The 15914-nt window shown below is 44.0% G+C and overlaps 1 protein-coding gene across 3 annotated transcripts in view; it reads left to right on the top strand.

The window, feature by feature from the left end:
* Positions 1–13074, top strand: part of FADS2 (fatty acid desaturase 2) — a 36845-nt gene extending 23771 nt beyond the window's left edge. For all 3 annotated transcript variants that reach the window (XM_089778729.1, XM_006111744.5, XM_089778728.1), the window contains 3 exons: positions 3708–3787; positions 4797–4922; positions 7939–13074. In XM_089778729.1, coding sequence (XP_089634855.1) covers positions 3708–3787; positions 4797–4922; positions 7939–7990 — 258 coding nt within the window. In that variant the 3' untranslated portion in view covers positions 7991–13074. The remainder of the gene's footprint in view (positions 1–3707; positions 3788–4796; positions 4923–7938) is intronic.
* The last annotated feature ends 2840 nt before the right edge of the window (positions 13075–15914 follow it).

Below are 15914 nucleotides of genomic sequence, written 5' to 3'. Positions count from 1 at the left end.
TTATTACATATTGAGAGGGGAATTTAAACAATTCCTCATTCAGGTATGGAGGGAGTACAAAGCTCAAGGGGTTTCATAACAACCTTCCTGCATAAAGTGTTAACAAACACATATGTAAATCAGAACTCCATGGAAGTCAGTGGGCCAGATCCCCAGTCTTTGACTTCAGTGGAGAAGTCCTGTGACTTCATGTGAAAACCAGTGGTTGCGGTTGCAGTGGCTCAAAATGCCTTCCATACACTCACCAAACATATACACCCAGAAGAGGAACTACTTTGCCCTCTTACCTGCAGTGTTCTAAGACTAATTCAGCCCTCACTTGGCCTGCCTCCCTTCACCATTAGGCTGGTGTAAATCAGAAATAGTTGCAATAACATCAGTATGAAGTGGGCCTAACTAGTTGATTGGAAAACCATCTCCTACATCAAATTACACTATCTACTGAGGCCCTCAAGGATTAACCTTCAAAGTCTGGCAGTCACCATCTCTCTCGTGGGCCTGATCCAGTAAACACTTGAGCTGTGTTGAACACTTGAACATTTTCTTAACTGAAAGTCTCAGTGTAGTCAGCTACTCATGTGCATGACGTGCCGCGCATGCTTACCTATTTTGTTGGAAGGGGGAGTTTGGAGAAAGAACAGCTCTGACACTAACTCTGACATGAATGTGGCTTTGAGCTGAGTTCTTTGGAAACAGCTATTACTCATGCAGTCACCACACAGAATTCACTGCCACAGCTTAGCAAGGAAAAGTAAGGAAGAGGATTTTAAGAAACGCTATGTAATTTTATGTTCATGAATAACAATGCTATGCTAGCTAAGCAAATGTTCCCAGGCTGCTCAAAGCTCCTGCTTCAGGGTTCAGAGGATGACCTGTGCCCAGCTGGGATGGTATCTTCCTGTTCCCTCCCTTCCATCCCCACCGCCCACAAAGTCATAGCATTGCACAGCTGGCTGGCTGTGGAATGGCCTCGTGCTTTGCCTCACTCTGTACAGGCTGTGGTGAAGGCAGGACGCCAACTAGATGAACCTTGGGTCTGCGGTAGTCTGGCAACCACTAGGAGGCATCACATAGTCAGTCCACTTTCTGAAATTTGAGAATCCCTGATCAAGCCTCTCTAGTGACAAGGGCCTGGGTTTGATGCCTGTGATCTTCTCTCCTTCCTAGGCTCATGGAGCCATGCAAGAGAATGTGATTATTCCCGAGAGGGAGTGGTGGAATTGGTCACTCTTCTGTTCGTGCCCTCAGCCCTCTCTGTCAATCTGCCTCTGGTTAAGAAGGGACAGAGTCCTCAGGAGCAACATGCCATTAGAGATAGGGAGGTAGCATTATGATAACTAAAAGAAGAACAGATAGGAATCTAAAAGAGTGGGAACAGCCCTGCAGCAGCCTTGTTATCATGAGAGGATCACAAGACAGCCTGCAAAGTGGTGTTTAACTGCTCAAGCCCCAGGGAGCATCAGGGGAGTTGACAGCGGGTCTGACGTGGCCAGATGAAATTGGTCTAGAGCTGTGGTTCTGAAACTGAGTCAGAATCCCAAAGTGCATCACAATGCCAGTAACTGGGTCACCAGATAAGTTTCCTGTAAGCTGTATGGCCACGCAGCTGCCTGTTTAGCACCTCACAGATGCTCAAAGCACCCACCCCAGGTGAGGAAGGCTGCCCCACCCCCAGCCTAGTGCTGCTTCCAGACTGCCATCTGACTGGGTGCCTGTTTAAACCTGGTGCCTGTCCCTGAACCTGAATGCAACCATAACCTGAGCAGCCCAGCCTTGGAGCCCCCCTATTGTGGCCCAGAGCCTCCCTCACATCTCTGCACTCTGACCCTCTGAACCCCTCATCCCTGGCCCCACGCTAGAGCCCACACCCACAGCCAGAGCCCTCATACTCCTGCTCACCAACCTGTCCCAGACTTGAGCCCCTTAGCTCCAGCCCCACCCCAGAGTCCCACCCTCAGCTGCATCCCCCATACTCCTGCACCCCACCCCTTTGCCCCAGGCATTAGCTCCCTCCAACACTCAGACCCCCCCTTGGCCCCAGCCTTGCCTCATCAGTTTTGTTGTGTGCCCCAATGTGAAGGAGATGTGTTGCACACCATCTCCATGTCACACATCACCTCCATATTGGTGCACACAACAAACATTCATTCTGCTCAGGAGTGGGAAAAATTAGGGAGAACACCGGTCACCAGGGCCAGCATTAGACTTATTGCAACCCATGACTGAAACTAATGCCTGAGCACCCCTCCAACCTGGGGCAGCAGGGCTCAAGGTGCGGCCCATCTTTCCCTCCCTCCTCCCCCACAGCTGGAGCAGCAGGGCCCCCTTCTGGGGTCACATAGAAACTTTGCTGTCAGAAAGGTATCACAGTGCAATGAAGTTTGAGAACCCCTTGTGCAAACACTGATTTTAGTTCATTGTTCATTTATTGTGTAATTTTGGGATTACATTATAGCATATATACTCACTGTGTGTCAATTAGAATTGATCTGTGGGATTATAAAAGAGAAAGGTAGTTCCTCTAACTACTGAACTATGTACTAGACTTGAATAAAACAAGCTGAATAGTAAAAAGCCTTAAGTTAAAGCCTGCAAGACTTGAGCTCAGCTATTTTAGGGCTTGGAGATCAGAAATAATGACATACGTGCCAGAAAATAACCAGATGCCTTAAGATTATGTGGAAAGAGGCACCAAGTAATAATATTGTGCAGAATTGCCTACAAGATTAATAGTAGATCATAAAAACACCGCATGTGCCTTAATCATGGATTATAGGTTGTGCATCCAGGCTAATGAAAATAAAGGGAACTTACTCAGCCCATAGAAAATTGGGGTTCCTTAAGTTTGCAGGGAACACAGATCAATAAGAGAAAGAGGGACACTTTATGGACATGTGCAGAATGTAGATATAGACAGAATCACATTAAAAAAGGAGGATGTCCAAAATGAGGAAACTGAGCAGCCTGGGAAACTCCAGCAGGAACCATCCCTCTCCTGACCCATCAGACCCTAACACAGTATACAGGAAATCCCTGATTTTAAACCGCCCGAGTTACAACCCCCTGCACTTACAACCATTTTTGTAAGCGCAGAAGGGGCCAAAAAAACCTGATTTACATCCTCGGCCCACATTTACGATGGCACCTATCGTAAATGAAGGTTTGAGTTACAATGCCCCCGACTTGCGACACTTCCCCGGGAACCAATCACGTCGCAAGTCGGGGGCCACCTGTAACTACATTTGTAACTTGTACATAAGTCTGTAGAGAATTTCTGTGTGCTTGGGTAATCCTAACTTTAATTGTAACTTTAATAAAATAGCCTAACCCTTATATTAGTGAATGTCTACATGGTCACTACCTGTGTTTCTAGAGACTAACTTTGAAGCAAGTAGCAGAAGTGACTTTCACTCTGTTAAGCTTAAAACTGTGGCCACCAAAGCCAAACCCACTTTGTTACAAAGTTTACTTTGAATAAAACAAAAGGCTAGCCTGGTTTAGAGGAGAATAGGGAATACAGCCAGTGCAGGAGAAGCGATCTGAGACAACATTTCATCCAACAGCTTGACAGTACAGAAAGGTACACGACTCACTTGGTTTGAAGTGCCCCTTCTGCTTTCTGTAGCATGTAGAAAGAAGACCCCTGCACCAACTGATTTAAGGCCCAGGATTCATTAAAGTTCACTGTTGGCATCTTGTCTTTGCAGTTGGCAGCTACCTGTAATATCGAACAGTCCTTTTTCAACGACTGGTTTACCGGGCATCTGAATTTCCAAATTGAGCACCAGTGAGTATGGGCCCAGGAGGATGGGAAGGAATCTGATGGACATAACCAGGTCACCACCTGGCCAGGCAGGGTTGGGGGAGAGGTGAGAGTGCTATAGGGCAGCAATGAGCAGGGAAGAAAAAAGGACCCAAGGAACATGATGAAACCAGAAAAAACTACTGCATTGATCCCTCTCATTTTGCCACTAAACACAAATATCTTTTACCTGTTGCTACTAGTAAATTTCTTTTTCACCCTCACAATCTTAATTTAGAGTCTGATCCAGGACTCATTGATTAAAACAGATATTAAATCAGGTCATTAGCCTCTTTTGGTTTGGATTGTTTCTCCAATAATTTCCTCTGCCTCTATCCACCCTCTGATGTATGTAACTGATGTGTAACTACACAAGATTGTTTGCAGTTATGGGTATTCTCGTTCAGCAAAAATGTCAAAAACTAAGGTCAGTAATGCAAAATGCTGTCCATGGCAATGCAAAAAAGGGAGGGGAGATCACAGGGGGTAAGCGTGAAGGACCTGGAAGTTGACTTGGGGAATTAAAAAGAATCCTACTGAGCAGCAGAGGGTAACCAGACCACAGATTCTTTATCGGTTTGGTCTATGAGCTTCCCAACAATTCAGCTTCTCAGTAGATAATTAGTTGTTGTCCAAAGGGAATGGACAGTTGATCACGTGAGCTTTCTCCACTCCTCATTTTTCTAGCACTCCTCTTGTCTGTAAATACATTTCTCCTCATCTTGAAATGTTTTCTAGCCTGATCAGTTCTAATTATTTTTTCTTTTGGGCCATGATACAACAGGAGTGGAAATCAAAACATTCAGTTTTCAAAGCATTTCTTTAAAGGGAGTACTTCAAAGCTTGGATTTCTACCTCTCACTCTCACAGTCTGTCTGCCTGTTTTGCTCATGGAGGAGGCAGTAATTAGCCCTAAGAGGACTCAGAAAGAAGTGTCTGTTCCCAGAGGACTGTCGCTAGGTTTTCTCAGGCTCTCTTTATTTCTTTATTCAAGCCTGTTTCCCACAATGCCACGTCACAATTACTACAAGATTGCGCCATTGGTGAAGTCATTGTGCACCAAGTATGGAGTCCACTATGAAGAGAAACCTCTTGGGAAGGCATTCATAGACATTGTTGGGTAAGGAGCCCTCAGTATGGTCATGGGTGTGTGCAGCCTGGAATGCCTGTACTAACAAGTAAGGTCTTCTCTGTTTCAATATAAAAAGCTCTGCTTCATAGGTACCTGTGCCTAGAGCAGTGGCACTGGAGCCGTAAAATGTTTGTTTGATATAAGACTGATCACCTTGTTGCTTCAATCTAAAAAGCACCTGGATTTTTGCTGTAGAAATGATGTCATGTCATAGAGGGGAAAAAAAGACAGTTTTTTTCTCAAAAAGAGCAGGTTCCACCTCTATAACCCACAGACTACCTTCCACCCTGGTCCTCAAACAAGCAGACATCAGGAATGACTTGCTCAATGGTCACCAAGTCACTACTGAATTCCCCCTAAGAGATGTTCACTCCTTCTAGCACCTTTCATACCATGCTTTTCTGGTTCCTGGCCCTTTCAATCAAGCAGCTACAGACCCAAAGTAACGAGGAGTCCTGTGGCATCTGACGAAGTGGGTCTTTGCCCACGAAAGCTTATGCTCCTACACTTCAGTTAGTCTATAAGGTGCCACAGGACTCCTCGTCGCTTTTGCAGATTCAGACTAACACGGCTACCCCTCTGATACTAGACCCAAAGTAGCCATTTCACATCTGACTATCACAGACAAAACTTTCCTATTTCTCAGCTGGCATTCCTGAAGAAGTGTCATATTATCTGGATGGGGGAAATAGGTGGACTTTAAAACAAAAGGACCAGATCATGAGCCAAACTGAATCCTGTTTGTGACCCTCTAGCAGCAGAGAGGGGACTTTAAAGCATAAATATGCTCAGGATTTATATGCTAAATGAGCAGCTGATGATTACTCTACCACTGCAGAATCCTCAGCTAGCAAAGAGAGAGCATCACTGGTTCTGTACACCCTATTCCAAGGGGGACTACTGAGGGTGGCAGGGGATATGAAAACAACCTGCTGCAGTAACAGGTTCCAAGGAACTCCTTAGAGGGGTAGAAAAGTGGCAGAAAATCACCTTTGTTCTTCCCCACATGCCCTCAGCTGCATCAAGTACTGCTCTGATGCACAGGGGGATTCTGCCAGAGGTTTCTCTGGACAGTGGCTACTTGGCTAGAACATCTCAGAAACACGGGTGTTATCTGAACTCTAGCACAAGGGTGGGAAACCTTTTTGGGATCAGGGGCCACTGACCCACAGAAAAATCAGTCGGGAGCTGCACACAAGTGAGAAACAAAAACAAACAAACAAAAAAAATTACCTCTCACCAGTGTGGGCTCCCCAGTGCTGGGGGAAGCCCTGTTCCTCGGGCTAGATCCAGGTAAGCTGGGGGCTGCATTTGACCCCCAGGCCTTAGATTCCCCACCCCTGATCTAGAAGGAGTTCCTGCTGCAGAACATATTGAACTACTTTCTGACACTTTATACAAAATCCTATTACAAAGGGCAGGGTACGTAACACTCTGTGCAAAATTCTGCATACTCAGAAAGAGACAGCTTCAGGTAGCTTCACTCCCCATTAACATCCATGAGCCCAACTGTGCAGTAAGGGACTATGATTCAGTGTCAGTAAGAGTGTCAGAATCTGGCCCATAGTGTCAGCCCCGCCAAATGTGGCAGCAGCAACCCCCTGTGTTTAGTGAGAAAGTCTGTGTGGCTCTCATTTGGGAGATTAAGAACCAACAATTTCTCTGTGGAAGTCTCCCGAAGTCAAACCATATCACTTCCATGCCATGCATGCTTGCCCAGCCACCGGGTCTCATTGATAGGATTTTCCATGTTAGCTCAAATTTGTTGCAATCTCCATGTCTGATTGTCTTCAAAGAGCTGATGTGAGAGGGAATTTTGTATGAGGGGGCAGTGTTTTCTGTAAGTTGAGTGTTTGGCCAGACACACAGGAGAGATTCAAATGCTGCCCCGCTGATTAACAGAGCACCCACAGCAGCATGTGTTTCTACCGCTGGTGCACATCTGCACATGTCCCTGTGCACATAACAAAATTGATTCCACACACGGATGGAAAAAATGTAGCTGAAACATTGATATGAAGAGTGATGCAGAGGGAGAAGTGGGAAATTATTTTATGTGTGTACTTTGTTCTACATGGTTAGGCAGTCATAATTCCAGTTTGTGGAATTACCATTTGTTTTCTCTTGGGTCAACTCCTCAGTGGGTGTAAATCAGTGTAATGCACTTGAAGTCTGTGGAATCAATTTGATTCCTACAGGTTACATCTACACTACCAGTTTTCTCCGCAAAAAATATGCTAATGAGGGACTCATTTGCATGAGTCATGATCTTATTTGCATATTTTCTGCTGATCCGTTTTTGCACTGGGATTTTTGCGCAAAAACAAGCAATGTGGATGTTTTCTTTTACACACAGACCCCTTTTACCGCAAGATCCTTATGCCCCAAAAAAGGAGGTTTACCTATCTTGTGCAAAAAGAAAACGTCCACACTGCTTGTTTTTGCACAAAAACCCCATTGCAAAAACAGATCAGCAGAAAATAAGCAAATGAGATTGTGACTCATGCAAATGAGTCCCTCATTAGCATATTTTTTGCAGAGAAAACTCGTAGTGTACATGTAGCCACCGGGTACATCTACACAGCAACATTATTTTAAAATAACTAGCGCTATTCCGAAATATCTTAGTCTGTGTCTACACAGCAGGCAGTTACTTCAAAATAGTGTCAAAATACAGTTAATCTGGAGGACTTCTTACTCTGACTCTTATTACCCTCACTGTACAAGGAATAAGGGAAGTCTGAGGAAGAGTGCTCTATTTCGAAATAACTGCCATGTAGACACTCCCTATTTGGAAATAAGCTATTTCGAAATAAGTTACACAAGTGACGTAGCTCAATTTGCATAGCATATTTCGAGTTAAGCCCTGCAGTGTAGACGCATGGGACCCTATGTTCGACTTCCTTAGAAAGGGTTGCATTCAGAAGAAGGCAACTTTTTGCAGAATCTCTGATCAAGTAGGCCTGTGAGTCCTGCTTCACTAAAGCCTCTTCTCTTTCCATAGATCCCTAAAGAAATCTGGAGCTCTCTGGTTGGATGCCTACCTCCATAAATGAAAGGAAACTGCATTATAATGGGAAGATGCGAGTGATGGGAGAAGGACCATGTGGTTTTGTTTTTTACTATCAGATTTCAGCCTATATCTGTGTGCACAGTTTGAGGGGAGCTTCCTGTCTTGTGAAATGCTATTGGGTGGGGGGTAGGAGGGATTTAAAATGTGTTTGGCACAGCCTTCAGAAGATGAGTCAAAAGATCCATCTCATATCACTTGGCTGGGTATTGACCAAGCAGAGTGGGGTTTTCTGGTTTGGAGGTGGAGGTTGGGGTGGGTGAAGAGAAGAGCAATTTATTCCCTCCCCTTCCTCAGCCATTCACTGCAGCCCTAGCCTCAACCCACATACACAGGCAGCGGATTTGTCTACATGATCAGGCCAGTTTCAGAGAGCTTCTGCATCTGTTACATTATTTAAAGTCACAGAAACACCCATCATCTTATATGCTTCCCCCCACACTTCTGATGCTGGTTCAGAGGAGCAACAGCCCGGCATTGGATTGTGTTTAAAACAAAAGAAGCCAATTGCCTATTTGATCACTCCTGGAACCACACATTCTCTTGGCTGTGCTGCCTGCTGCATTCTCCCAGGAGAACTGGGAGGTGCAGCTGTGAGCAGCAGGTGTTGCATTATGAGTCTGTCTGCCTCACTCAGTGCCCTCCTGTGGCTTTGTCTTTCTGAGCATAGAGCTGCTTTAGTAAATGCCAGGGCACCAATCCTGCACTGAACTCCCCCATTTACTTTTCTGGAATTCTACACAGGTGCAGGTATCCAACTACCTGGACCCCAGTGCTGGAACAGGCTCCGTGTGTGTTTTACTATTAATCCCTGTTTTCAGGGATCTGAAACTCCACTCTGGGAGGAAACGGAGAGAGTGATTTAATGATCACTTAGGCAGGTTTTCTTTCCACGTGGCCCATTTACACTACTAAGATGTCTGCTATCTAATGATAATTGTGACATGTATAACACATTGACATACCCATTGCAGATGCTTTATTGTGCTCCTGTGGCATTCATAAGCTGCCTTTTCTGTGGGGAAGGGGGTGGGTTTTGCAGTTACTTTACACAAATACAGCAGAGAATCAAGCTATCCTGGTTTATTTAGTGTGAAACTTTCTAGAGAGAACTGATAAATGTCTTAAATTGTCTCTACCTATTTTCTGTGGGATGAAGAGAAAAACCAGTAACGGCACTAATGGAGAGTAGTGTTGCATGGCGCAGGGCCCAATCCAAAGTCAATTAGTAGCTATTGAAAGTTTTCCTTTGACAGCAGTTGGCTTTAGATTAGACTGATTTAGTACAGTTGAAAGCAAGGCAAATGGGATGTTCCAGTCACATTTAGGGCCAAGATTTCTAAAAAGGCCTCTACAATTCTGCCCATCCCTCACTGCTTGTTCAAAACCCACATTTCCTTGTGCAAAATGGATATTTAGTCATGCAGTTACCTAATGATGTGCTTGCAAACTTGCCTTAGATCCCCATTCTAGAATTGCATCCCCTCTCAGGCAGTTCCTATCAGCTAAAATCTATAGGGCTCTGTCTGCATGGACTCAGCTTCAGGGTTGGGGTTTGACACTTGAGAAAGTTTAACCTCCTTTAGAAACTGTCTCACTGAAGATCTGATCGTACTACACGAAAGCCAGAAAATTTATAGTGGAAATTATAATTTAACCAGTCCAGTGATGCCTGAAGTTTGTCGGGGACTATGAATATTTGGGTGATCTCATAATGGAGTTGACTGCAGTACCTAAATATCACTCGAGGTGGTTAGAATGAAATGTTATTGTCCTGGTGTGCTTCAATTTCAATTTCAACCAGACCTTGAACATCTTTTATATCTTAGTCCCTAAGGTTCTGATCTCTAATATTCTGTAGTTTGTAGCCTTTTTGAACAAGGTAGTAATGAGTTAGTATGGGGTTATGGATACAGTAACACCATTCAAACTGCCTTAATCTCTGTCTCTTTCTGATTCAGTGAATGTATCTCATTTTCTCTGCTCCAGCAGGGATGAGCACAAACATATTGCAACACCTGCTTTGCAGTCCTCCAAACTAGCAGCTTGTTTTTCAAGAAGGTTCAGGTTCTTTGCTCCTCCTAGTTCCTGTTTCCAAAACAAACTCGCAATTTAGCTGCTCCTTGGTCTTTGCTGTCTATCTGTTTGGTAACGATCCAGAGGAACCTCAGGAGAGTGGTGGCTCAACAGACCCATCTCACGCCAGTAGCCTTATTCCAGACACTCGCTTTTGTACTTGTCATTGATCAGTTTACTCGTGTTGTATTAAGTAAGAGAATAATGCAATTCCAGTAGGGCACCCTGCATTGCCAAAGCTTGGGAGATGGCAGCTAACCCTTCTGACAGCTGAAGAACCTTGAAAGGTTCTAGAAGAGTAATGAGGCTGGGCACTTTGCAGAAGGAAGGGCCAGTCCTTAAACACAATTGTTTTATTTGTCCTGAACAATAACAAAAATCATAAAGGGAACAAGTAGGGACAGGCAAGTGCCTGACACTGGCTCTTCCCCCTTACTGGATGCTTTTGATCAAACCATAGAAAATTCTTGTTCATGGAAAACTCTGCATCACTAAACCCCACAAAACAAAAACGATGCCATTTTATAGTTGGGAGAGATTTGAGTGTCCTACTGTTGCATCTGCTGGAGGATGAAAGTCTTCTCTCTACTTAGGATTGGGTCACTGACTCCACATAAAGTAAGATAAACACACCTACAATTTTTGTAAGAACATAACCCATGCCTGCTGTGTTGTTCTGTCCCTGTCTAGTGGCAGCTAGTCCACCTAGTGATTATTGAGTTGGTATTGGTTGAGAGGCAAGTACCTTTTGGCTCATGCAGGAGAGGCTCATGCATTTAGCTCCAGAGGTCCCCGGGTTTGATGCTAACTATTGGAGTCAGTCAGCATTACACTAATATGCAAACAAAATTCCGCTCTTGAAAACTATCCATGTTGGGAACAATGTTCACTGTATCATTGTCTGTTTTGCCTCTGGTCTAGTCCCAATTAGCGACCTTCCCAAATGAGCAGTGATCGTCTCAAAACTTCCCTTTTTTGTTGGAACTGAGGCCTCTTTTCTCTCTCTCCAGCCAACTCTGTAGAGTCTTTTATTTGTACAAAGGTGTCTGCAATTCAATAGAGTAGAAAACAGTGTTCCCTGTAAGCTGTGGGCTTGGGTGGCCACCCAGGAGAGATTCAGGTGCTGCCCAATTGATTACCAGAGCACCCACTGCCTCCCGCAGCCAGCAGCATGTGTTTCTACAGGTGGTGCACATCCATATATGCCTTAGTGCACATAATAAAAAATATTCTGCACCTGAACAGAAAACATTAAAAGAAACATTGGTGGCAAGGTCTCCCTGCAGTCATTGTAGTGAGTCAGACAGCCCTGGTGTAAAAGGGTGAATCAGGTTCACTGTATTCAGAAAGGTGGAAAACTTGCATGATGAAATTTGAGAAGCTAGCCTGAAAGGTTCAGTGCTGTTTGCAACCTGAGTAGCAGAAAGTGAGCCTGGCTTTATATAAAGACTTGGGAATAAAAGCCAAGTACCAGTGAAGTGTGCTGGTATGGCTATGGCCTCAAACCAGCCTAAACCCAGCAATTTAGATGAATTTGACTTTGTGATTGCAGACTTGAACTTGACACTCAAAGTGAAATTCAGGGGTGTGAACATGGAAACTTAAAACCTAGTTTGCCCAAATCTTCAGAGAACAGCAATCAATGAGTTCCCTTCCCAGAGCAAGCAGGGAAAAATCATGTCTTCTCGTTTTTGATTATTTTTTGTTTTTGAATGAGATACAAGCACATGCAGGGAGCTTCGGGGGGCTTTCAAGAAACAAGCCTAAGCGACTCCACTGGTGACTCAGCCTTTGGCAGCACACAGGCCATGTCCAGAGGTGGTGGGCTGGAGATAAGCAGCCCTGGGTGGGGAGTACAGCTGGGAAGGAGGAGGTAGCAGGGAGCTGGGGGATGTGTGTGGGGAACAGGGTCAGGGATGTGAGCCTGAGGGTGTGGCTACACAGCACCCTAAATTCGAAATAAGATGTGCAATTTGCACTATGCAAATTGAGTATCGTATTTCGATTGTATTTCAAAATAGCATATTTTGAAATTTGGCGCATCTACACAGCGCCACATTTCAAAATAATGCACTATTTTGAGACATCCCTTAACCCTCGTGGAACGAGGGTTACAAAGATGCCAAAATAGCATGCCCGTGATTTCGAAAAATATTTTGAAATAATGGGCGGCTTGTGAAGACCCAGGGTAACTATTTCAGGATACTTCCGGTATCCCAAAATAGCTGTGTAGATGTACCCTGAGAGAGAGAGAGAAGAAATCAGCAGTGGAAAAAAAGAGTGAGAAGGGAGACGAAAGCAGGCTGAGATCAACTGTCCCACATTTTCGTTTTTTTACCTGACCAGATAATGGCTTTAAGGTTGGATTGTGGCTAGCCCTGTATGGGTGCACTATGAGGGAGGCGTGCTGCCTCTCATAAGGAAGGAAAAGGCTCACTCTTTGACCTCCCTGACTAAAAACTGGGTGTGTCTAATGCAAGCAGCAATACTAGACAACCCAAAGGGAGCTGGGTTTTGGACCCATCTTATTCCCACCTAGATAACTGAGCAGGGCCAGTACAGGAAGAAACACACACAGCACCTTGAAAAGGGGTGTTTCCATTCTCTTTGAAGTATGCACTTCCCTAGCACTCTGGGAGACATTCTGGGTGAGCCAGCTAGAAAAGCACCTAAAAGCTGCATTGTAGATCCTCAATCAATAGATCTTTGCCAGTTTGCACCATCTGGGGATATAGCCCTTCCTGTAAGTTAAGTGGTGAGGGGGTAAAAAAGGACCAGGGACCTAGTTTCTGAGGATCGTGTACCAACATGGTTTAGGGGACTCAGCATCATAACATCATCCACACACAATAGAGCTGTGTCAAAATGCTTCCTTTTTGTAACAAGCTGCTATACATCAGCCATAGCCTCTTCCTACAGATGCTTTTCTAAAAAGCAGAGCCCTAAAATTTAGTGTGTCTAGGAGTAAAAAAAAAAAAAAAAGCATAAAAAAAAGCATCAAATTCAAAAATCATAGAAAAGCTCTTGATTGTATCACTCTTCAAATAAATATTTCAGGAAATCAAGAACTATTTTTTCTAGTGTATGTACTTCTCAATAAATTCATAACTGTTGACTATAAAACAGTGGAATGTGGTTTGTTCAGTCCCAAAATCAGTGCTGTCCATAGTGAAACATGTAGATATATATAACTGCCTAGTGGGTAGGTACCAGTGTATAAACACACTATAAAGGTATGCAACAAGGAGGAACTATCTAACCTAATTAAGACATTTTTAGGACACCCATCACTGTATTACCTAAACACGAGGGCAGCACACCATTCTGTATGTTTGGAGTTAGATTAAGGATTGTTCAAATCCATTACTACAATGGATTTAGGGTGGGATTTAAGACTTGTTTATTTAATGGAGGGCAATGCATACTATGGGGTGAGTGATTTCTAAAGCACACTTTTGCATGCTAATTGATCTGTGGAGACCCTCCAGGTGCACATTAAGGTTATGGCTACACTGACAGCTTCTTGCACAAGAACTCTTTTGTGGAAGAGTTCTTGAGCAAAAACTCTTTCACAAGAGAATGTCTACACTGCCATGTGCTTTAGCGCAAGTGATGTGCTTTTGCACAAGAGCATCCATGGCAGTGTAGACGCTCTCTTGCGCAAGAAACATCTGATGGCCATTTTAACCATAGGGGCTTCTTGCGCAAGAAATTCATGTTGCCTATCTATACTGGCCTCTTCTGGAAGAGCTCTTGCACAAGAGGGCTTATTCCTTATGGGGAGAGGACTAACTCTTCCAGAAGAAGCCCTGTTTTACAACGCTATACTGTAAATTTACTTCTGGAAGAACGCTCGTGCAGTGTAGACAGCTGGCAAGTTTTTGTTGAAGAACAACTGTTGTTGCGCAAGAAGCTGCCAGTGTAGACGTAGCCTCCGTATTTCCTCCATGCACTTTTACACAATACTCTTTCAGCACGACTTGTGCAAACAAGCCCTATGATTTAAGGCTGAATCTAGTATGTGGTTCAAGATCCATTATGTTAGTGGTGTTCTTGTCAAATGCTTCCAGTTCTGAAGCAGAGATGAAGCTGCTCCTTCCTGTTTTGAATCCCCAAATCAGAACCCCAAGTCATAAAAACAGGTGAGATCCAGACGTACCTGGACTTTAGAGGGGTCAGGATTTAAAACTCCAGTTATACCTATCTGCTTATTCCAAACTACTGCTTTCTAACTGGCCATATGTAGCACACAAGGCTTGTGACCATCTCTCAGCCCTCTTATTGTGTGGGGATTATTTAAGCCATTGAAAATAGATGTCTCGGCATACCTTTGTATTAGAGGGTGCAAACCTTAAGGAGCAGAAGTCCTTCATCTGTGAGCAAAGTTGGAGCCACAAAATATTATGTTCCTAATACAGAATTTTACTGAACATGTCAGTGTTGTGTGGATACCCATAAAGTGCAGACTAAATGCTCAAAGCTCTGTCCTAACATGCCCTTAATGTAAAATCTGGGGTGAATTTTTCAGACAGTTTCATTTTCTATTCTACTAAAAATTCTGGAATGGAATCCCTTTATAGTGCCCATCATCATAGTATCTAAACTCTTCCAAGGTGAACTAGTTCAGCATAGAAAAGGCCCTATTTGACTCCAGAGTTAAATATGAAGGGAAGCTCCCCCAATCCCCTCTCAAGATTAGTTTTAGGATCAACTAATATAGTCAATATACAGCATCTGCTAACATGAAAGGAAGAATCAATTCTCTCCAGAACTGAACTATAATGTAATATGTTGTTAACATACAGCAGTTTAGGTGGCTTAGAAATAACAATTGTAGCTAAAAGCAACAGCCATCTTGGACACAAAGGGTGTGTCTAGACTACAGAGTTTTGTTGACAAAACTATACCTGCGTCTACACTACTGCTGAGTTCTGTCGACATAATGTCGACAGAACTCAGCAGTTTTGTCGATGCTGGTAAACCTCATTTTACGAGGCATAACACCTTCTGTCGACAGAGTTCTGTCGACAGAAGGTGTTATTGCATGTAGGGTTGTGTCTAGACTACTGGGTTTTGTCGACAAAGCAGCTTGCTTTGTCGACAGAACTGAATGTAGTCTAGACGCTCTTTGTCGACAGAAGCTTTGTCGACAGTATCTGTCGACAAAACTTCTGTCGACAAAACCCTGTAGTCTAGACGTACCCAAAGAGAAGCCATGTGCAGTACTGTCAGAAGCTGGAAAAGCACCTGCTTCAACAATTCCCTACTGAATGTTAGCTCTTAACATTTTGTATAAAGATTCATTTCCAAAGCACAATGCAACAGAGAAGTCAAATTCAATGTACACCAAGAAATGGACAATTTTGCTGAGCAGGGCAGAAAATGTTTTCACACCTAGCTGCTCCAAGTGGCTGAATCAATTTTTTGTAAATGTGCACACACAACTGGCCAATACGTGAGTGAAAGCTGAGCAGTAGAGCAGTACTGCACTCCCTAGAAGTTGGTGACTGCGTGCCTCACCCATGTTAGATCTGGTCCTGCGTACTGCATTTCTGTGCACCAGGCATTTACAACAGTGCAGTGATCTGATTTTGCATGCACATTGGTGGTATTTTGCCCTTGCTGTGGGAGAACACACACTCTCATGTGTCTCTCCCATTTAAGAGGCTTTGAAAATCTATCCCTAAATGTTTTAAGTCAAACGTTTAGTCCTTAAAGAAACATGCCTGGTTGCTAAGCCTCTGGACTGGGACTCCTATCTCTATCACCTTCCTCTTTTAAATTGGGAAAACCACAATCTCTTTGTGCCTCAATTCCCAATCTATGAGATATGA

This window comes from Pelodiscus sinensis, chromosome 5, assembly GCF_052426305.1.
Source record: "Pelodiscus sinensis isolate ZL-2025 chromosome 5, ASM5242630v1, whole genome shotgun sequence".
In the NCBI taxonomy this organism is placed as follows: domain Eukaryota; kingdom Metazoa; phylum Chordata; order Testudines; family Trionychidae; genus Pelodiscus; species Pelodiscus sinensis.
The sequence above is the reverse complement of the archived record's forward strand: the minus strand, read 5'-3'. Positions and strand labels throughout refer to the sequence as shown.